Genomic DNA, 23,878 nt, shown 5'->3' on the forward strand with positions numbered 1-23,878 from the left:
TACTTGATGTTCTGTGGTGTGACATGGCAAGAAGAATGGTCAGATAGCCGGGTCACAACTAGGATAGTAGAGAAAATACAAAATCAGAAGATGCAAGAGTAGTCAACAGGAAACAAATACACAAGCCGGGAGCTGAGCACAGATGACTGAACCAGAGGAGAACAAGGCTGTATCTGGCAGCTTCCGGCAATATGCTTCAAGTTTTAGTAGGGCGTGGTGCTTTCCAATTGGCTGAAGCAGGAATGATAATAATAATTTTATTTCTATAGCGCCAACATATTCCGCAGCACTTTACTTTTTAAAGGGGACTTGTACAGACAATAGACATTACAGCATAACAATAAACACATAGATCAACAGATACCAAAAGGAATGAGGGCCCTGCTCGCAAGCTTACAATCTATGAGGAAATAGGGGGGACACGAAAGGTGGCTGGTAACAATTGCTTTCATTATTAGGACCATCCATAATGTAAGAAATCGGGTGTTCATGTAACATATAGTAGCATAGTTAGCAAGGCCGAAAAAAGAAAATTGTCATTTGTCCATCCAGTTCAGCCTATATTCCGTCAGAATTAATTCCCAGATCTACGTTCTTCTAAACAACCTAATAACTGTAAGATACAATATTGTTGCGCTCCAGGAAGACATTCAGGCCTCTCTTGAGCCCCTCGACTGAGTTCGCCTTCGCCACCTCCTCAGGCAAGGAATTCCAGATTCTCACAGCCATAACACTAAAGAATCCTCTTCTATGTTGGTGGAAAAACCATCTCTCCTCTAGACGCAGAGAATGCCCACTTGTGACCATCACCTTCCTTGGTGTAAACAGATCCTCGGAGAGATATTTGTATTGTGCCCTTATATACTTGTACATGGTTATTAGAATGTACTGTCAGTCGCCTTTTTTCTAGACTAAATTATCCTAATTTTGCTAATCTCTATTGTATTGTAGTTCCCCCATCCCCATTATTAATTTTGTTACTGTCCTTTGTACTCGCTGTAGTTTCATTATATCCTTCCTGAGCACCGGTGCCCAAAACTGTAGACAGTACTTCATGTGCGGTCTAACCAGGGATTTGTACAGAGGCAGTTTAATGCTCTCATCATGTGTACTCAGACCTCTTTTAATGCACCCCATGATCCTATTTACCTTGGCAGCCGCTGCCTGGTACGGGCTGCTCCAGGTAAGTTTATCATTAACTAGGATCCACAAGTCCTTCTCCATGTCAGATTTACCCAGTGGTTTACTGTTCAGTGTGTAATGGTGATATTGATTCTTTCTTCCCATGTGTATAACCTTACATTTATCATTGTTTGTCAGGGATCCTATTTTATGATCCCACTTTGAGTTACTGTTTTGAAACTTGCATCTCTCTGGCACCCCCACTTACCCTCAGATCAGTCAGGGAACTACAGCTAGGAAAAATAGTCACCAGAAAGGCTGGCTGGTCGTGTACTGGCTATTGGGCACTCTGCAGGAAGGGCGGTATGTATGTCCCCAGTCTCAGGTGGGTAATACACACATAATAACCTCTGTCCATCACTGCCAGAGACTCCCCAAATACCCCAGAACACACTTTGCTGCCACCAGCTCCTAGTTCTGATATTAAAATCAATATTGGGTCAGGAGCCAACCCAACAGTAGTGTAGTTTTAGCACATAGGACGTGGCAAAACGTTTAGTTCAAGGAAAACAAAGCTAGTAAAGTTACATAGTTTTACTCCAGAAAAGATAGGCAGTGTTTACAAAAATATAAAGAAATGTTACAAATGAGACAATTACAGTATATACAGACAATTACAAAATAAGAATGGATTAAAATGCGAACTTGCACTTATCAGTCAATGGGGAGTGGCAGGTCAAAATGCACAGCTTGCCACAGCTGATCCCCAGGCAGAAAGACAACTTCCTAAATGGGGTTCATAACCTTATACCCTAGAATCCTAGAATGGTAGAGTTGGAAGGGACCTCCTGGGTCATCTGGTCCAACCCCCTGCTCAAAGCAGGATTCACTAAATCATCCCATACAGATGTCTATCTAGACTCTGAAGATTTCTATTGAAGGAGAACTTGCCACCTCTCGTGGCAGCCTGTTCCACTCATTGATGACCCTAACTGTCAAAAAGTTTTCTCTAATATCTAATCTGTGTCTCCTCCCATTCAGTTTCATCCCATTGCTTCTAGTCTTTCCTTGTGCAAATGAGATGATCCTTCTAAAATGGGACAGCCCTTCAGACATTTGTAGAGATCTATACATATATGATAATGCCCAGTATCAGAGAACGAGACAAGGCGGTGACCATGGTCCAAAAACGCCTTGTGCATGGATTACCACTCCATATGCTAATCTTAAAAAGGAGAAAACGGAGTAACGGATACAAAATATATGCAAAAGTATAAATTTTATTAGTACTCACATCAAGTGCTGACAAGTATACAAGTTGACTAAAATAGGGGGGATAAGCCCCAATGATACAACAATCAGGACAGACAAGGACAGGGTAAATAAAGTGATACCAGTGCTCGAAATCTACATGGCACAACGTTCAGTCAGCCCATGGGCATTGTGGCTCTAGACATGTACAACTATGTACAATACACATTTAATTGAGTATGCCATATTTGACTATCTTTTACCATTAGACACATGTCTGTTATGTGCAATGCCCATGGGCTGACTGAACGTTGTGCCATGTAGATTTCGAGCACTGGTATCACTTTATTTACCCTGTCCTTGTCTGTCCTGATTGTTGTATCATTGGGGCTTATCCCCCCTATTTTAGTCAACTTGTATACTTGTCAGCACTTGATGTGAGTACTAATAAAATTTATACTTTTGCATATATTTTGTATCCGTTACTCCGTTTTCTCCTTTTTAAGATTTGTAGAGATCTATTAAGTCTCTCAATCTACTCTTTTGCAAGCTAAACATTCCCAAATCCTGCAACCGTTCCTCACAGGACATGGTTTGCAGACCGGTCACCATTCTGGTCGCTCTTCTCTGAACTTGCTCCAGTTTGTTGATGTCTTTTTTAAAATGTGATACCCAAAACTGGACACAGTGTTCCAGATGAGATCTGGCCAAAGAGGAGTAGAGGGTAGTAATGACTTCACGTGATCTAGACTGTATGCTTATGTTAATATATCCTAGAATTGTATTTGCCTTTTTTGTAGCTGCATCACACTGTTGACTCATGTTCATTCTGTGATCTATTAATATACCCAAGTCTTTTTCACATGTGCTGTTGCTTAGCCCTATTCCTCCCATTCTGTATATGCTTTTTTTATTTTTGTAGCCCAGATGTAGTACTTTGCATTTTTCCCTGATAAAAAACATTCAGTTAGTTGCTGCCCACTGTTCCAGTTTTATATCTTTTTTGAATCCTCTCTCTCTTTTCTAGTATTAGCTATCCCTCCTAGCCTTGTGTCTTCAGCAAATGTAATCAGTTTACCCTCAATTCCTTCATCTAATTCATTGATAAAGATGTTGAATAATACAGGACCCAGGACACCGCCCTGTGGTACCCCACTTGAGACATTGTTCCAACTGCATGTGCAGCCATTTACGACCACTCTTTGGGTCCGATCACTAAGGCTAGTTTCACACTAGCATATGGAGGAGCTGTGGAGGGATGTGGAATTCCTCCGTGAAGCTCTGCCCCCGGCCGCACCTCCTCAGGTCACCTCCGCCTCCATCGGCATGCGGCCTGGGTACCTTATCTTTAGCATTAGGTACGCAGGCCGTGTCGATGTATGCGGATGCCTCCGCATGCGTCGCTTTGATCGTGCGGTGACTGCAACAAAATGCAACATGTCCTTTATTATTGCATTTGACATTACGTCATAATTCCTGATGTTGTCAAACCCCATTTGCCACCTTTCGGCCCAAGTTTCCAACTTATCCAGATCCATCTGTAGCAGAATACTATCTTTTCTTTTATTAACTGCTTTACATAGTTTTGTATCATCTGCAAATATCGATATTTTTCTGTGTAAACCTTCTACCAGATCGCTAATAAATATGTAGAAGAGAAGAGGTCCCAACACTGACCCCTGTGGTACCCCACTGGTCACAGCAACCCAGTTAGAGAATATACCATTAATAACCACCCTCTGCCTTCTATCACGAAGCCAGTGACTTACCCATTTACACACATTTTCCCCCAGACCCAGCATTCTCATTTTGTATACCAACCTCTTGTGTGGCACGGTATCAAACGCTTTGGAAAAATCAAGATATACCACATCCAATGACTCACCTTGGTCCAGTCTATAGCTTACCTCTTCATAAACTGATTAGATTGGTTTGACAGGAGCAATTCCTCATAAACCCATGCTGATATGGAGGTACACAGTTATTCTCATTGAGATAATCCACAATAACATCCCTCAGAAACCCTTCAAATATTTTACCAACAATAGAGGTTAGACTTACTGGCCTATAATTTCCAGGTTCACTTTTAAAGCACTTTTTGAATATTGGTACCATATTTGCTATGCGCCAGCCCTGTGGAACAGACCCCGTTGCTATAGAGTCCCTAAATATAAGAAATAATGGTTTGTCTATTAAATTACTTAGTTTTCTTAGTAATCATGGGTTTATGCCATCTGGACCCAGAGATTTATCTGTTTTAATCGTATTTAACTGGTTTCGCACCTCTTCTTGGGTTAGATTGGTGACCCTTAAAACCCCTTACTGAACGCTGACGGGATAGTACATCAGCAGTCAGTATCCCCTGCTTTGAGATGGGCTCTGGCGGTGAGCCCACCTCAAAGACATGACTTGTCAGCTGTTATAAACAGCTGACATGTGCCCGCAATAGAGTGGAATCGCGATCCGCCGGCACCTATTAACTAGTTAATCAAGCTGTCAAACACTGACAGCAGGCATTTAACTAGTACTTCCGGCGCGCGGCTGGAAATGAGTGCACCGCCGCCCCCCGTCACATGATCGGGGGTCAGCAAAGCGTTCCCATGACAACCAGAGGTGTCATAGACCATTTCTTCATTTTGATTGCTATGAGCGCCACACTGTGGTCAGCGCTCATAGCAATGCTGTATTTCTGCTACATATAGGCCCTTTCGCCCCAATCAAAATAAAACAATAAAAAAATCAAACCTACACATATTTGGTATCGACGCGTTCAGAATTGCCCGATCTAGCAATAAAAAAAAACATTAACCTGATCGCTAAACGGCGTAGTGAGAAAAAAAATCAAAACGCCACAATTATGTTTTTTTTGGTCGCCACGACATTGCATTAAAATGCAATAACGGGCGATCAGAAAAAAGTATCTACACAAATGTGATATCACTAAAAACGTCAGCTCGATACGCAAAAAATAATCTTTCACCCGACCCGAGATCAGGAAAAATGGAGACGCTACGGGTCTTGAAAAATTGCGCTTTTTTTTTTAGCGAACTTTGGAATTTTTTTTCACCACTTAGATAAAAGAGAACCTAGACATGTTTGGTGTCTATGAACTCATAATCACCTGGCGAATCATAATGGCAGGTCAGTTTTAGCATTTAGTGAACTTACCAAAAAAGCCAAACAAAAAACAAGTGTGGGATTGCACTTTTTTTGCAATTTCACCACGCAAGCAATTTTCCCATTTTTGAGTACACTACATGGCAAAACCAATGGTGTAGTTCATAATTACAACTCATCCCGCAAAAAAATAAGCCCTCACATGGCCATATTGACGGAACAATTAAAAAATTATGGCTCTGGGAAGAAGGGGAGCAAAAAACGAAAACGCAAAACCGAAAACAGCTCTGGTCATTAAGGGGTTAATATTGGGATTTCTTTGTCTCTTGGTATTTCACCTAGCATTTTCTTTTACACGGTGAATACCGTGGAGAAGAAGGTGTTTAATATATCAGCTTTTTCCTCATCATCTACAGCCATTCTTTTCTCACAATTTTTTGAGGGGCCTACACTTTCACTTTTGATTCTTTTACTATTGATATAGTTGAAGAACAGCTTGGGATTAGTTTTACTCTCCTTAGCAATGTGCTTCTCGGTTTCCTTTTTGGCAGCTTTAATTAGTTTTTTAGATAAAGTATTTTTCTCCCTATAGTTTTTTAGAGCTTCAACGGTGCCATCCTGCTTTAGCAGTGTAAATGCTTTCTTTTTACTGTTCATTGCCCCTCTTACTTCTTTGTTTAGCCACTTTGGGTTTTTCCTATTTCTTGTCCTTTTATTCCCACAAGCTATAAACCGCTTACAGTGCCTATTAAGGATATTCTTAAACATTTCCCATTTATTTTCTGTATTCTTATTTCTGAGGACATTGTCCCAGTCAACCAGATTAAGGGCATCTCTAAGCTGGTCAAACTTTGACTTCCTAAAGTTCAGTGTTTTTGTGACGCCCTGACCAGTCCCCCTAGCGAAAGACAAGTGAAACCGTACAATATTGTGGTCGCTATTTCCTAGATGCCCGACGACCTGCAGATTTGTTATTCTGTCGGGTCTATTAGATAGTATTAGGTCTAAAAGTGCTGCTCCTCTGGTTGGATTCTGCACCATTGTGAAAGATTTTTCTTGGTTATTAGCAGAGACCTGTTGCCTTTCTGGGTTTCGCAAGTCTCTGATTCATAGTTAATATCTGGGTAGTTAAAGGTCGCGATAACAAGGACCTCATCTATATGCCTTAGTAGTAGACTTTCCATTGTTTCTGTTATATTTGGGGGTTTGTAACAGACCCCAATGAGAGTTTTGTTACTATTTTTCCCTCCATGTATTTCGACCCATGTGGATTTGACATCCTCATTCCCTTCGCTAATATCCTCCCTTAAAGTGGACTTTAGACAAGACTCTACATAAAGATAAACCCCTCATCCTCTCTGATTTTTACGATCCTTTCTAAACAGACTGTAACCCTGTAAGTTAACTGCCCAGTCATAGCTTTCATCTAACCATGTATTAGTTATTCCCATTTGTCATAGTTCCCCATAGATATTTCTGCTTCTAGTTCTTTCATCTTGTTTATCAGGCTTCTGGCATTTGCGAGCATGCAGTTTAGAGGATTTTCTTTTGTTCCAATCTCCTACCTGTGGATTGTTTTAGAAATGTTCTTACCTCCCTTCCGAGTATGTTGTCTTGTGTCTTCTTTGCCACAACTCATATCCTTCATCAATATTTTTCTGGCTTCATGTTCGTGTCTGTTTTCTTCCTATCCCCTCTTCTTCTAGTTTAACGTAAGTATGTCACAGTCCAGACACAGAGGGCTATTAAATGCATAAAGTGTATGAGAACATCATACAAGGAACCTGGTTTTGGTAAAAATTTTGAATGGGTAACACAGGGATAGCTAGATTATTGTGTTGAGTCAGTAGGCCAGTCTGAAGAAATGTTTTTATAGGGCACAATTGAAATTATAGGTATTGGGGATTAATCAAATTAACCTGGGTAGTGCATTCCAAAAAATTGGCGCAGCATGTGTAAAGTTTTGGAGACAGGAGTGGGAGATTCTGATTATTGAGCATGTTAATCTCAGATCATTTGCTGAATGGAAAGCACAGGTAGGGTGGTAGACTGAGACAAGGGAGGAGATGTGGGGTGGTGCTGAGCCATGGAGTGCTTTGTGGGCGAGGGTAATAAGTTTATACTGAATTCTGCAGTGGATTGGTAGCCAGTGTAATGACTGGCACAAGGTAGAGGCATCAGTGTAATGGTTGATGAGGAATATGATCCTGGCTGCAGCATTGAAGACATATTGGATAGGGGATAGTTTGGTAAGTGGGAGACGGATTAGTAGAGAGTTAAAATAGTCCAGATGAGAATGAATAAAAGAAACAGAGTTTTTACAGAGTCGAAAGTAAGTTTTTGAGGTGCAGATAGCAAGAGCAAGCCAGTGATCGGATGTGGGGGGGTGAATGAAAGCTCTGAATCAAGTATGACCCCAAGACAGCGGACATGTTGCTGGGGAGTAATGGTAGAACCACACACGGAAATGGCAATGTCGGGCATAGGTACTGTAGGTTAGTAGAGGGATGAAGGAGTTCAGTTTTTGACAGGTTCAGTTTCAGATAGAGGGAGGACATGATGTTGGAAACATCGGTAGAGATGTGTAAGGTAACGCTCACTGAGGGTATTGGGGAACACTCACTTCGCTGCAGATAGACCAGGTCCGGCACAGGCTTTTTCATATAACATAGTCCATATGGTTTATTGTGCAGCATAAACCATAGCAGCATGAGGAAAACGATAACAGTCTTACAGCAGACAAAAACGAATGCTCATAGTGGAGCTCCGCTCCCTTAGCCCTGTGTTCACACAGGCTGTGCTTTAACAAGCAAACAAGCTCTACAGTCTCTCAGATAATTCCCCCCTCTGTCTGGGGTTACCTCTTAGCTGCTTCTCAGTCCTGACATCTCTTTCCTCCTGGGGACTGGCCAGCGCTCACAGGCCATTACACACAGACCACACACGGTCAGCGGCGTCCACCTGTGCGCTTCAGGAAGGTAGCACACCTTCTAGCTCGTTGGCTTTCCGGGACCTTCCACAAGGACCTATCAGATCCAGGCATTCTCTCATGTGACCTACCCTGGTCACCTTAAATGGTCCGTAGCCATGCCCACAGCATCACATGGCTATGACCTCATTGCAGTGGGTGACCAGTCCCACCCATCTCACCAGCCATCTTGAAGCCTTCCCTGATACATTGTAAAAAAACCTCAGCAGTACCTCTGCTGATCAACACTCATTCAAGCTTCCATCCCAGGGCCACACCCCCGGGATACATAAGGGTCATTTACCATCCTATGTCCATTACCACAATGGATATAACTTTGTGCATGACCCATACAGCACCCCCTAGCGGACACAGTGGTCACTGCACCACAGATGGTACAGGAAACCAAATCTACTGATTATAATATAAAAACCTCAGTGGTGCTCAAGTATATATAGGGACTCCAGCAGCAAAAGCAGAAAGACACCAGTCACCATAGATGTCAAAGGGAAAGTCTGTATAGATAAATGAATTACTACTGCGCTTAGAGTCACTGGTAGCTGTTGTCTTACTCAAATGGATTTGAAGGGAAAAAAAAAAAATCAAAGTCCAGAGCACAATAAAAGTACCAGGTTTGAACAGAGAACAACAATAAGTAACACTAAAAAAGTCATATATATCCCTTTGGATGCTTAATGCCAATTGTAGAGCAAGAAACCAAGATTACCTTGTAAAGTAGTAGGGGTTAACAGCCACAGAGGGGGAGGGCGGACTCAGTCTCACAAGTGAACGCTGATTCTGTGTTTGGAGATCCCAAAAGTCCTTCTGTAAGTAATAACACTCCTCCGGTGGGTTGCTGATTAAATGCTTCTTGCTTAAGAACAGCGGTAATCCTGTTAGCGATGCTACCCCGGACTGAGGAGCCGATGTGGATGGAGTGTAAAGAGTTAATGCATGGACCGTGGATGTGGGTAAATGCAGCAACCAAATGCATATGGTGAATATTTGTTGCAATCCAAATGTACTAGGAATAGGTTTGTTTAAATGTCTTACCTGTCTCCTGCCCTGTCTAACTGCCATGTATAACTGCAAGGTACTTTCAAAAATGTACATAAATGCACCCCTACATAAAAGCATCCCCAAGCTATGTCTGAATACATAGGAGGCTAGTTCTTAGATCTATCACTAGTTTTCCTCATTAGCAATCAATCAGGATCCAATAAATGGAGAGACAAATAAACTAGTTTGCAGGCCTAAATGGATCATAAACCTCTTTGCCAAAGTTAGGCTAGTTTCACACTAGCGTTTATGAGCGCAGCGACGGCCTGCGCACGGCCGCCGCTAAGCCCCGCCCCCTGCCGCGCCTCCGCCGGTAGCTCCGCCCACCGGCGCATGACGCTGCATGCGCCCTGCGTCCCCTATCTTTATCACTGGTGCGCCGACCTGCGCCAAACGCAACCTGCTGCAGTTTGGTTGCGTCGGCGCACCGTCAAAAAGGGGCATGCGCCGCCAAACGCATACTGCGCACGGCCTGCGCCCCCAGTGATAAAGATAGGGGACGCAGGGCGCATGCAGCGTCATGCGCCAGTGGGCGGAGCTACCGGTGGAGGCGTGGCAGGGGGCGGGGCTTAATGGCGACCGTGCGCAGGCTGTCGCTGCGCTCATAAACGCTAGTGTGAAACTAGCCTTACATGACCTTACAGCATTAAGAGACAAGCAGAGTAAGATGAAGAAACTATATACCATTAGCTATATACCATTAGCTATGCTTGCTGACATGGCATAGAAATGACTGGAGACATGCAGGATCTATGCAGTAGTTGAATGAGCTATATACCTGTATGAAGAGAATAGGAAGCAGATTACTTCAGTTGGACACCACACAATCCCATACTGCTAGACTGGATGGTACTACAGGTCCCAGACAACAAAATCTTATTGGAAGGACAGAGACTGTGCCATCCAGAGTTTCTGGTTGCTATGTCTCCTGCATCACCAGCATCACCTGCAGAATGAATAAGGCGGCGCCTGGTGGCAGAAACAGATGTTGCAGGAGCAGATCCCAGAAAAAATGTGACACACCATTTACAGAAGTCCTAATATGACAAAATAGAAAACCAGAGCAGTAGAAAACCCAATAAAGTGGCTCAATTTTGGAAATTATAACCCTCAGGGAATTAATCTATAGGAGTAGTGACTATTTTGACTTCACAGACACTTTCTGGAAATTAGCACTTGGTGGATGTTGGAGAGTGAAAATTGCACATTTGCCATTTTATTACCCATCACATAGTGTCCAGATTGTGTTCCCGGAGACACACCATAAGTTAAGTGGGTTCTTCTCAATATAGTAAGGCCAAATACATGGATGTTGAATGTGGTTTGGGCATACTGCAAGGCTCAGAAGTCAGGGAAAGATGTGACTTTGGGAGAGCGGATATTGCTGAATTGGTTTATGGAAATCATGCTGCTTTACAAGAGGCTTTGAGTCACTAATAATGAGGAAACCACTGTTTTTCCTCTGTCAGATGATGTACCCGAGTGGGGCTTGTTTTTGTGACATGAGTAGAAGTTTTTATTGTTATTTTCACCTACATTTGGGAGGCAGAATGAACAAACAGCCGAACACCACGCTCTACTGGTTCATGCTATGAGGTTTTCTATCAGACTGTGAAATGTCATTGTCTTGGTGAATAATTAAACTTTTTAAGCATAACTTGCATTTTTACAGATAGTTTGAGTAGAAATGTTAAAAAATATAAATGTCAAGGATTTTATTCAAAAATAATAATTAGTTTTATTCTTGGCAGATGACTGTACCAGGAGATCAGAGAGACACCTGACATCTTCAGTTTTTAAATCAGATGATCTTGAGATTACACAGGATACAACTGAAGTAAATGCCATTACTCCAGATCTACCAATAACATCATCCATTCGCAGCAAAGATCTACCATCTGATCCTTTGAAACAGGTCCTGTCTTCTGAGTCATTACCGATCCCTGAGGAAAATCTAAGTCACAAAATAAGCATTAAAAAACAAACTGATAAAGCAAAGAAGCCATTTTCATGTTCAGAACATGTAAATAATTTTCCCCTCGAAAAGTCTTTTCTTAAATATCAAAAAAATCACACAGCAGAGAATAGATTTTCTTGTTCCAAGTGTGGGAAATGTTTTAACCATAAATCAAATCTTATCACACACCAGAGAACTCACACAGGGGAGAAGCCATTTTCGTGTTCAGAATGTGGAAAATGTTTTAGCCAGAAATCAAGTCTTATCACACATCATAAAACCCACACAGGGGAGAAGCCATTTTCCTGTTCAGAATGTGGGAAATGTTTTAACAAGAAAGCAAATCTTGATAGCCACCATAAAACTCACACAGGAGAGAAGCCTTTTTCTTGTTTAGAATGTGGAAAATGCTTTACTGATAAATCAGGTCTCATCAAACATCAGAGAACTCACACAGGGGAGAAGCCATTTTCCTGTTCTGAATGTGGGAAATGTTTTCACAGTAAAGCAGGTCTTGATAGACACCACAGAACCCACACAGCGGAGAAGCCTTTTTACTGTTCAGAATGTGGGAAATGTTTTAACGATAAATCAAATCTTGTTTCACACCAGAGAAGTCACACAAGTGAGAAGCCATTTTCATGTCCAGAATGTGGAAAATGTTTTAACCAGAAATCAAATCTTGCCACACATCAGAAAACTCACACAGGGGAGAAGCCATTTTCATGTTCAGAATGTGGAAAATGTTTTACAGATAAATCAGGTCTTATCAAACATCAGAGAACTCATACAGGGGAGAAGCCATTTTCCTGTTCAGAATGTGGGAAATGTTTTCACAGTAAAGAGGGTCTTGATAGCCACCACAGAACCCACACAGCAGAGGAGAAGCCTTTTTCCTGTTCAGAATGTGGTAAATGTTTTAACAATAAATCAAGTGTTATCAAACATCAGAGAATTCACACAGGTGAGAAGCCATTTTCATGTTCAGAATGTGGAAAATGTTTTAACCAGAAATCAAGTCTTAACACACATCAGAAAACTCACACAGGGGAGAAGCCATTTTCATGTTCAGAATGTGGAAAATGTTTTAACCATAAATCAAATCTTGTCACACACCAGAGAACTCACACAGGGGAGAAGCCATTTTCATGTTCAGAATGTGGGAAATGTTTTACAGATAAATCAGGTCTTATCAAACATCAGAGAACTCACGCAGGGGATAAGTCAGTTTCCTGTTCAGAATGTTCTAAATGTTTTCACAGTAAAGCGGGTTTTGATAGCCACCATAGGTTTCTCCGCTGTGTGGGTTCTTTTTCCTGTTCACAGTGTGGGAAATGTTTTAACAAGAAAGGACATCTTGATAGCCACCATAGAACTTGCACAGGGGAGAAGCCTTTTTCATGCTTAGAATGTGGAAAATGTTTTGAGAATAAATCATCTCTTCTTAGCCATCAGAGCAGTCACACGGGGAGAAGCTTTTTTCATGCTCTTAATGCGGGAAATGTTTTACATGGAAATTAACTCTTAATAAACTTCAGAGAATTCACACGGGAGAAACCTTTTTCGTCTTCAGATTGTTGTTTTAACCAAAATTTGTACCTTCTCTTTTCTCATGTTTGGTCTCTTTAAAATAAAAACATTCATACTCTCCTTCCATGCCAGCGCTTATCAATTGGTTTTGCGATTCGCTTTCCCGCATTTCTTTTCGAAGGGCTCATCTTCGCACTTCAGTGCCATTATTGCCTCAGCTTGGAAAAAGAAGCACTCAACCCACATAAAGGAAGACAGCTCAGGCCTGTAAGTCCTGCAATTTCTCCTTTCTTAATGTTGATCTCACAAGAAAACAGATCCACAAATCTCCTTGTGTTCTCACAGATGCCTACATACTGAGCAATGTTTGCGTCACAAACAACTTTTCCTCCCCTCCTCCCAAGGCACAGGGGATTCTGATATGGGGAATGCCATAATTGATTTGTATTTCATATTGCATCTATCCCTACTAAACAAGACATGGAACAATATACAGCTCTGGCAAAAATTAAGAGACCACTGCAAAATTTTCAGTTTGTCTGATTTTTCTCTTTATAAGTATATTTTTGAGTAAAATGTAAATTGCTCTTTTATAATATAAACTATTGACAATATGTCTTCGAATTTCCAAGCACTAAATTTTGTATTTATTTTCATAAAATGAGAAATGGTCAAATTAACAAAAAAATGCAGTGCTTGCAGACTTCAAATAATGCTAAGCAAATAAGTCCATAATCATTTAGAAACAACAATACTAATGTTTTAACTCAGGAAGAGTTCAGAAATCTAAATTTTGTGGAATAATGATGATTTTTAATCACAGCTTTCATGCGTCTTGGCATGCTTTTCAACAGTCATTCACGCTGCTTTTGGGTGACCTAATGCCACTCCTGGTATAAAAATGTAAGCATTTCTTTGTTTGATGTCTTGTGACTATCCATCTTCCCCTTGATTACATTCCAGAGGTTTTCAATGGGTTTCAGGTCTGGAGATTGGGCTGGCCTTGACAGGGATTTGATGTGGTGGTCCTTCATCCACACATTGACCTAGCTGTGTGGCATGGCGCATTGTCCCACTGGAAAAACCAGTCCTCAGTGTTGGGGAACATTGCCTGAGCAGAAGAAATCAACTGTTTTTCCAGGATAACCTTGCATGTGGCTTGATTCATATGTCCTTTGCAAATATTAACCTGCCCAATTCCAGCCTTGCTGATGCATCCCCAGATCATCACCGATCCTCCACCAAATTTCACAGTGGGTGCAAGACACTGTGGCTTGTATGCCTCTCCAGGTCTCCGTCTAACCATTAGACAACCAGATGGTGGGCAAAGCTGAAAATTAGACTCATCAGAAAAGATTACCTTACTCCAGTCCTCTATGGTCCAATCCTTATGGTCTTTGGCAAACTTCAGCCTGGCTCTCCTTTGCTTCTCATTGATGATAGGCTTTTTTCTACCTTTGCATGACTTGAGCCCTGCCTCTAGGAGCCTGTTACAATCTGTTCTTGTCATGCACTTCACCCGAGCTGCCATTTGCCATTCGTTTTGTAGGTCACTTGATGTCATCCTGCAGTTGCCGAGTGACATTCGAATAAGATGACTGTCATCCCGATCAGTGGAGAGTCATTTTTGACCTCTTCCGGTCTGTATCTTTGTTGTCCCAAATGTCTGCTGCTTGACCTTGCAATAGACTGCTGTCTTAGAAATTTTAAGGATGGAGGCAACATGACGCTCATTGTATCCCTCTGCTTGATAAAGACCTTATGGTCGAAACGTTGTATCTACCTTTGTCGGAATAAAAGATATTTATTACTTCACCTGGAGTGGATGCTGTTCCCCTCTCGTCATTTGGCTACACCTAGGATAATTAGTCGCCGGACGGGCTGCTTGTTGTGCACGGGCGATTAGACCGCTGCAGTGAGGGAATTATCAATGATTTGGCCGCAGCCACCAAAACAGCTTATAAAACCCTTCTGTCAGTGCCAGCTAGCCCATCCAACCAAAACACACCATGCTGCCACCAGCTCCTTACTCCTCTGCTTAAGTTATAGACTTAATAGAGGGGTTCAAAGCCAACCCAATAGGTAGCGTAATTATCTTAAAGGCGCATAAGTTCGTTTCTTAGAGCATGGAGTCAGACTAATAAATGTTATGATTTATTCCCAAAAGGAGGGCAGTGATTACACAGGTAAAAGTTGTTACAAAGTTGAGACATTAAATATGTACATTGCAAATATAAAATAAATGGGATTGAAAGCTGAAATCAAATTTACAGTTGCTTAGTTGGATTTTAGGCTAACCATGTGGCCGGGGGAGGGGCAGGCAGCCACACGCCTCCACTCATCTGGGGTTCTTGACAGCACGGACTCTGCAGCTCGACTGACTGTTTTTTCAAGGGAATGCCTTATAGCCTCTGCTGTGTGACATCACGGGAGGGGCAGTCTGGAGAGGGTCAGCCCCCCCTACTCTTGAAGTTACAATTTAGCTACAAAACTTATAATAATGATATCTCGCCGAAGGTACCTCGTATAGACACGCACATGGTAGCATTCTTTGTAGTTTGTTGAATACAATAATTCAAAATCAAACATGCAGTAGTTATGACACACCGTTCAGAAGTAATCCATATCTCAGTTTCTGGGGATGATAGAACTGTGAAAATTATGGGTCAGAACGTTGGTTTCGTGCCCTACACAGAGATGTGATTTTTATAACTGCCGCGAGCGAGGTGCACGCTAGAGCTTCTTTTAATATTCCCCATACCTGTATCCAGCCTCATGGCTTCAAACAAAGACATTCTTTCCCTTAGCTAATCAACATTCCTTAGCTGCACAGGAAATGGCTGGTGTCCTATTACCAGCAGGCAGGGGAGACACAGCTGCTAAGGAGGGGCGAGGAGCATCACATGTGCAGCGAGTGACAGGCAAGATTTCTCATCAGTAGTGTAACAATGGGAGTTTCTGGAATGTTGCACAAAATCATATCTTACTTAGCATTACATGGTTGTTGACAAAGAAAATCACAATGATATCTTGATAAGGGGTATACCTGAAAGCATCAATACACAAATGATTATGCAAACACTGGTCACGTTATTCAATAATATCCTTGGTGATCCTATTGATAAGGAGCTGGAGATCGATAGGATGCACCACACACTAGACAATCATGGCTCAGATTCTGAAAGTCCAATAGACATTTTCTGTCACACATTTTTCAATGTAAACGAAACCATTATGAGGAAAACAAGAGAGTTAGGGCTTTTTGATTTCATTGTAAAATGCATACAATTGCTCACAGATCCTTTCTGAATGACACTTTCTAAAAGAAAGGTATTGAAACCACTACTTAATACCCTCCGGGAAAATGGCCTGATGTACTCCTGGGGCTACACATTCCAGCTGTATATTTTCAAAGATCCAAGTGACATGAGGACATTCTGTGATGCCCTGGACATTCCCAGAATCCATATATCTGACTGGCCACCTGCTCCTCCATTGCCACAAAGAATTCCAGCATGTTGCATAAGACTTTCAATGGATCAGGAAATTGATGGTGATGAAGTCAGATGGGAAAGGAACCTGCCGATCATATGAGCTCCTGAAATGAAACTTGTCTTTACTGGTGAGAGAGACAGTTTGCAGATGTTTGGTTGTTTCTTTAAGAATATAATTACATATAGTTTAATAGAGTTTTATGTTCCTCTCTCCCACTGTATGGAATGTCTCAGTTCATATAAGATCTTAGAATGGCATATACGTTGAGCTCACATTATATTACTGTAATATCCGGCTGTATTACTTTACTCGCTATATATTTCATGATTCTCCCTAATAGGATCCCTAGGACTGAAAGTTTGACTTACGCCTGTAAAGAAAACCACCAGTAACAGACTTACATTGGGCTCTGCTTGTTTCGCTGTTTCCTTGTGTTCGATATATCCATAATCTATACATCTTAGATGCTGAGAGGTAGATGTTACTATCTAACATCTGTGCTTCCACCTTGCTCTTAATCTTTCTATCCTTTTTCCTTTCCCCCTCTCCTTTTTTCCATATAATATGGCACAACTGCAAACTTGCTCTTTGAATGTCAGAGGACTTCATGTTCCAGAGAAAAGAGCTGAAGTGTTTGATCAGATGCATAAACTACACGTACATTTTCTCTTTCTTCAGGAGACCCACTTTAGGGGCGATCATATATCTCAGTTACTAACAGATATTATTCATCTTGGCACCACAGCACAAATGCTGTTTCAAAGTCTAAGGTGCTGAGTATAGGCCGACACAAATCACTGCCGCACACTATTTTAGAAACACTGTCTGACACGGAGGGGAGGTATGTGTTTCATAAGATTTCTATCTACTCCAAAATAAATGATGTCTTTGGCAAACTTCTATCTCCCTAAGGCTGGTTTCACATTTGCGTTTTTTTGCGCGGGAAAAAAACGCTTACGTGCGCATGCGTTTTTTCCCCTATATTTAACATGGGTGCGCATACCTGCGCGCTGGCATGCGCACGTATGCGATTTTCATGCGCTGCGTTTTTTTGGGGTGTGCGTTTGTATTTTCCAGACGCAGCATGTTGCATTTTTTGGCCCTGCAAAAAAGCGCATGCGCACGTATGCGCACGTTTTGCACTAAAAATGGCCATTATAGCCTATGGATGCGCATACGTGCGCACTGGCATGCGCATGTAAGCGTTTTTTTAGCGCTGCGTTTTTTTGGTGGTGTCCACTTGTTGTACTAGTTATAATCCTCTAAAGTCAAAAAAAAAAAGTCTATATAAAGGAGGTGCCTGCCAAAACTCTGCCACTACTACACTGACAGATTGGAGAGCAGACAGTCAACAAGGAACCCATCTTCTATCAGCGAAGAATGTGAGTATATTACATTATATGCCTGTCCTTTTAAATTATGTATGTACTAATGATTTTTATTATTTTTACATGCAGTATGTCTTCAGAATCCGAGTATTCCCCATCGCGGCAGGAATTGGCGCAAGCAGACCGTGAGGTGATTATTTTCGTGCATCTGGTAAGTATATCTGCAGCTTCTCCAAATCTCTTACGTTTTTTTCAACTTTTTTAAGACATCGTCATCATCATCTTCTGCGGACGGGACTAGTGAGGGCGAAGAGCAGGAGCAGCGAAGCCAAGTCCCGGTGGTGATACGGAATGTATGTATCAAATGATTTGTAATGTTCTTTATTTTTTATCTTCTATTTTTACTCTTTTTTATGTTTCTTTTTTTGTAACTTTTTATTCAATTTAAATTTGATTATTCTAATGAATGTGTTTTGTCTAGGTTCCACAACGGGATGAAGACGTCTACCTGGATAATAAGCAGCTCATCAGCCTGGTCCAGGAGCGTTCGCCGTTGTGGGACAGCCGTGACCGGCTGCACAAGGACATTGTGGTGACCCAGCGGCTATGGAATGAGGTGGCCGCAGCGTTGATGGATGGCTGGGACAGCGCCACAGCATCCTCCAAAAAGGCGTTTAGTGAGTATTTCCCTGCTCTGTATTGTGCCGCAGTGACTGTTGTCCTTGACGGCACTGTTGGGTTTCGTGCTAGGCATATTCTAGCAGGAAACCCAACAGTGTCATCGGGGTCTACAGTGACTGCTTTGAGTATTGTATTGCTACATTGTGCCGCAGTGACTGTTGTCCTTGACGGCACTGTTGGGTTTCGTGCTAGGTGTATTCTAGCAGGAAACCCAACAGTGTCATCGGGGTCTACAGTGACTGCTTTGAGTATTGTATTGCTACATTGTGCCGCAGTGACTGTTGTCCTTGACGGCACTGTTGGGTTTTGTGCTAGGTGTATTCTAGCAGGAAACCCAACAGTGTCATCGGGGTCTACAGTGACTGCTTTGAGTATTGTATTGCTACATTGTGCCGCAGTGACTGTTGTCCTTGACGGCACTGTTGGGTTTCGTGCTAGGTGTATTCTAGCATGAAACCCAACAGTGTCATCGGGGTCTACAGTGACTGCTTTGAGTATTGTATTGCTATATTGTGCCGCATTGACTGTTGTCCTTGACGGCACTGTTTTTTTTTTAACAACAGTGGACAAAGTCCGAACACGTTGGCGTTCGATCAAGGACCGCTTCAACAGTGATGTTCGTGCTGAGGGCCAGGTTCGCAGTGGATCTGCGTCAAGGACCAGAACTAGATACCGTCACTATCACGCGTTGCAGTTCCTAAGACCGGTCCTTGCCACGAGATCGTAAGTATTATAAATTTTGGGTTTTTATTTTTATTAATCTGTGTTTTTCTAATCCACAGCTGATGCTTCTTGTAAAGGCATGGTAGTAATGATTTTCCTTTCTTCCACAGCACCTGGAGCAGCACCCTGCAACCTGGCCCTGGAGCGGTCCTTCCTCGGACGTCCTCTGACCCGTCCCAGCCATCCGACAGCCAGGAAGCACCTTGCAGGTCAACCACACACACAGCTGGTGACCAGGAAGCTGGGCCATCAGGTGTTCCCCTGTCCCAGGTCTCTGCCACTGGTTATGCGGGCACTACCCGCCAGCGGCAGAGGGCCTTGGACCGGAATGTCTTGCCCGAGTTTATGCATTTGAGCGAGGCCTTTAATTCCAGCCTCAAGTCACTGTCCGACAGAGTTGAAAGCGGTTTTGCACTCATGGAACGTGGTTTTAACCACTTTGAACACCGCTTCAATTCTGTAGAACAGCGCCTTGACCGTCTGGAGGCCGACCTCAACAGACCAGCACACCATTTTTTTAGTAAGATTGAAAAGGGCATGGCGGAACACCTTAGTCCTGAGCAACAGCTGAATGTGCTGCAGGCCTGCAACAATGCTTTCTTGCAGGCTATGCAGCATAATCGGTACGGTCAGCAGTCAGTGGTGTCATTTCCACCTGTGCCACCATTGACTCGCTTCACCTCACTACCGACTTGTGCTGCATACCACTGCACGGACACCTCTATTCAAAGCCAGGACACCCACCGTTACACCACCACAAGTCTGAGTGCAGCTGGTCACTTCACCGACACCACCATGGCAAGCGCTGCTCCTGTCTGGAGCACCACCGCCACTCCCATGCATGCGTGGAGCTCAGCCACCACTAGGCAAACATGGAACAGCCCTGCCGCTACAACAACATGTAGTAGCCCTGCCACCACCACTCTGCAAACCTGGACCATCACTGCCGCCACCAGTCCTCCTGCAAGGACGAGCACTGCCAACGAAGAGCAGCAGCAGCAGCCACCTCAGCAGCAGCAGCCACCTCAGCAGCAGCCACCTCAGCAGCAGCAGCAGCCACCTCAGCAGCAGCAGCAGCCACCTCAGCAGCAGCACCAACCACCTCAGCAGCAGCAGCAGCCACCTCAGCAGCAGCCGCCACCTCAGCAGCAGCCACCTCAGCAGCAGCAGCAGCCACACCAGCAGACGGGGGACCTACATTCAATATTTGCCCCTAGTTCAAGGAGAAATATATCAAGGCGGGCATTGGGCCAAAGTCGGTCCAGGCACACAAGCCTACGGCGACATGCCATTACAACTAATGTACCTGAACAGATTTCCTCTCCTCCAAGTGTTCCTAGTTTAATTCCCTTAACTGGACTACCTTCCCCCACAAGTTTTGTTGCCCCTTCCCCTCAAACACCGTCTTCAACTGCAAGTGTTGCATATTCCCTGCACACCCCCAAATTGAAACCATCTGCCCCCAAACGCCGGAAAAAATAATTTTTTGGTTTATTTTTGTGATTAAAAATAAATTTACATTTGTGGTTCACCATTACAAAGTTTCATTAATGTTGTTTGCGCCGCTCACACACACTGATGGGTAAATACATGTTAAAAACCAACCCAAGGCCTAGTATAGTCATATGTGAAATAACACGGACTAGTATAGTAATACCAAGGCCTAGTGTAATAACTCGAGTTTTACCAACTTGGATCTGGTTTCATGAAAAACAAACTGTTGAAACTTGTCTTAAAAATAAGTTTCTTTCTAGTTTCACCAGTTTGTTTTTTGTGAAACAAGATGCTAGTTGTTAAAAATCGAGTTATTACAGTAGGCCTTGGTATGACTATACTAGGCCGTGGTATTTCACATATTACTATACTACTAGCCCCAAGGCCTACTATACTCATATTTGAAATACCACGGCCTAGTGTAGTCATTACAAGGCCTAGTGTAATAACTCTAGTTTTACCAACTAGAATCTGGTTTCATGAAAAACAAACTGTTGAAACTTGTCAAGTTTCACCAGTTTGTTTTTCGTGAAACAAGATCCTAGTTGGTAAAAATCGAGTAGGCCTTGGTATTACTATACTAGGCCGTGGTATTTCACATATTACTATACTACTAGCCCCAAGGCCTACTATACTCATATTTGAAATACCACGGCCTAGTGTAGTCATTCCAAGGCCTAGTGTAATAACTATAGTTTTACCAACTAGAATCTGGTTTCATGAAAAACAAACTGTTGAAACTTGTCTTAAAAATAAGTTTCTTTCTAGTTTCACCAGTTTGTTTTTTGTGAAACAAGATGCTAGTTGTTAAAAATCGAGTTATTACAGTAGGCCTTGGTATGACTATACTAGGCCGTGGTATTTCACATATTACTATACTACTAGCCCCAAGGCCTACTATACTCATATTTGAAATACCACGGCCTAGTGTAGTCATTACAAGGCCTAGTGTAATACTCGAGTTTTACCAACTAGAATCTGGTTTCATGAAAAACAAACTGTTGAAACTTGTCAAGTTTCACCAGTTTGTTTTTCGTGAAACAAGATCCTAGTTGGCAAAAATCGAGTAGGCCTTGGTATGACTATACTAGGCCGTGGTATTTCACATATGACTATACTAGTAGGCCCAAGGCCTACTATACTCATATTTGAAATACCACGGCCTAGTATAGTCATTCCAAGGCCTAGTGTAATAACTTGTAAGTTGGAATGGAGCAGATTACATTCATCCACTCAATGCTGACTTGTATTCCCCATGGACTTTCATTGGGGTTGGGTTTTGAGGGTTGTGTTTTGAGAAAATCACATACTTTTTTTTCAACTAGTTGCACAATTTTCTCTTGAAAAAAATTGGTTTCCCGATTCATGGCCTGCAGCTTTGCTCGTTCCAATATATTTTTATTTAATTGGAGTTTAAAAAATATAGTGCACTCAGTAATGGTATCAAATAAGGTTTTTTATTACCATAAACAAACAAAAACATTACACCATTTCATCTTGCCAGTGCACCCGTCCTACATCAGAAATAAAGTAGGCCGCAAATTGGTCCCTCATTTGGCCAACTTCAACGGATGACCTGAGAGTGTGCTGAGTGAATTCAGGCAATGGGTTAGGAGCATCATCGTCCAGTTCAAAGGTCGGGTGCTCTTTAGCCATCACAAAGTTATGTAGAACCACACAGGCCTTCACCACCTCATCGACTGTTTCAAGTTTAAGATTAATGGCCGTGCCCAGAATTCGCCATCTGGAGACAAGAATCCCAAAAGCACACTCGACAGTTCTTCTTGCCCTGGTCAGCCTGTAATTAAATATTTTTTTGGTGTGGTCCAAGTCCCGGCTGGAGTAGGGTTTCAGTAAGTTTCCGCACATTTGAAAAGCCTCATCGCCAACCATTACAAAGGGCAGTGGCGGAGCTTCGGTGTGAGGAAGAGGCCGTGGCATAGGGAAATTAAATTGGTTGCCATACAACCTCCGGCCCATGTCTGAGTTTTTAAAAGCCTGTGAGTCATTACCACGGCCAAATGCTCCATTGTCCACTGCTACAAACATACATCCGGCATCCGCAATCGCCATGAGTACTATTGAAAAGTACTTTTTGTAATTATAGTACTCAGATCCCGTTCTTTGGGGTTTGATGATCCGTATGTGTTTACCATCAACAGCTCCCAAACAGTTGGGAAAATTGCATACTGTCCAGAATTTGTCAGCAATTTCCATCCACTTTTCAGCGGTGGGCAGGGGCATAAATTCTGGACAAAGAACATTCCAGAGAGCCCGGCAGGTGTCAGCAACAATTCCAGACAAGGTAGAGATTCCAATACGGTACTGGAAGTGTAGTGAAGATAGGGTTTCTCCAGTCGCCAGGAATCTGTGAACAGACAAAGAAGTAAAATTAATATTTATGTATATTATTTTAAAAAACTATAAAATAAAATATTAGTACATTCACGAAAACTAATTACCCAAGGTTTTGAATACTAAATTTAAAAAAAAAACATCAGACCGCACCCCTTGGTTTTTAAAACATACCGTAATGTCACCAGTAGCCGTTCCTCAGGAGGAATCGCACGACGGAGCTGTGTGTCCTGTCTCCGGATGGATTGTTGGACACGAGCAAGCAAATCCATGAAACTTTCGTGGGACATCCGGATATAATCTGTAAATTTCTCCGGGTTTGACTGGCGCTCGCTGTAGAGGGTGTGGTATGCCCCACGGCTCTCCCGGAGTTCAACAATCGGATGTATCCACATACGCCGCCGTCTTCGCTGCCTCTCTCTCTTCCTTTGTTCATGGCAAGCAACTGCATACGCCTGAGCCATCGCGATGTCCAAATCCAAGTTGAAGTGAAAACTCTTCCAGCGCAGATCCATGGTCACGAGAAGAATCAAGCAAATGTGAAGAATACTGTAGACAGGGTCTATATATTAACATACCACACCCACAATGAAGTCCCATTGGTCTTGTGTGTTGTTGAATGGTTGTTTTTTCTTTTTTTTGGGGTTTTTCCAAAGTCTGTAAAAAAACACAAACGCACAAAAAACGCATACAAACGCACAAAAACGCTGCGTTTTTTCCCTGCATGCGCATAAAAATGCTTGAAAAAAACGCAGCGTTTGTATGCATTTGTATGCGTTTTTTTAATGCGTTTTTTTG

General features: G+C 42.5%; 1 protein-coding gene across 1 annotated transcript in view; it reads left to right on the top strand.

The window, feature by feature from the left end:
- Nucleotides 1-23,878, top strand: part of LOC141047161 (uncharacterized) — a 130,260-nt gene that overhangs the window by 32,680 nt on the left and 73,702 nt on the right. The window contains 2 exon segments of the mRNA XM_073542118.1: nucleotides 11,269-12,993; nucleotides 13,186-13,271. Coding sequence (XP_073398219.1) covers nucleotides 11,269-12,993; nucleotides 13,186-13,271 — 1,811 coding nt within the window.

This window comes from Dendrobates tinctorius, unplaced genomic scaffold (genome assembly GCF_039654945.1).
Source record: "Dendrobates tinctorius isolate UK_male_01 unplaced genomic scaffold, ASM3965494v1 ptg000126l, whole genome shotgun sequence".
NCBI lineage: Eukaryota > Metazoa > Chordata > Amphibia > Anura > Dendrobatidae > Dendrobates > Dendrobates tinctorius.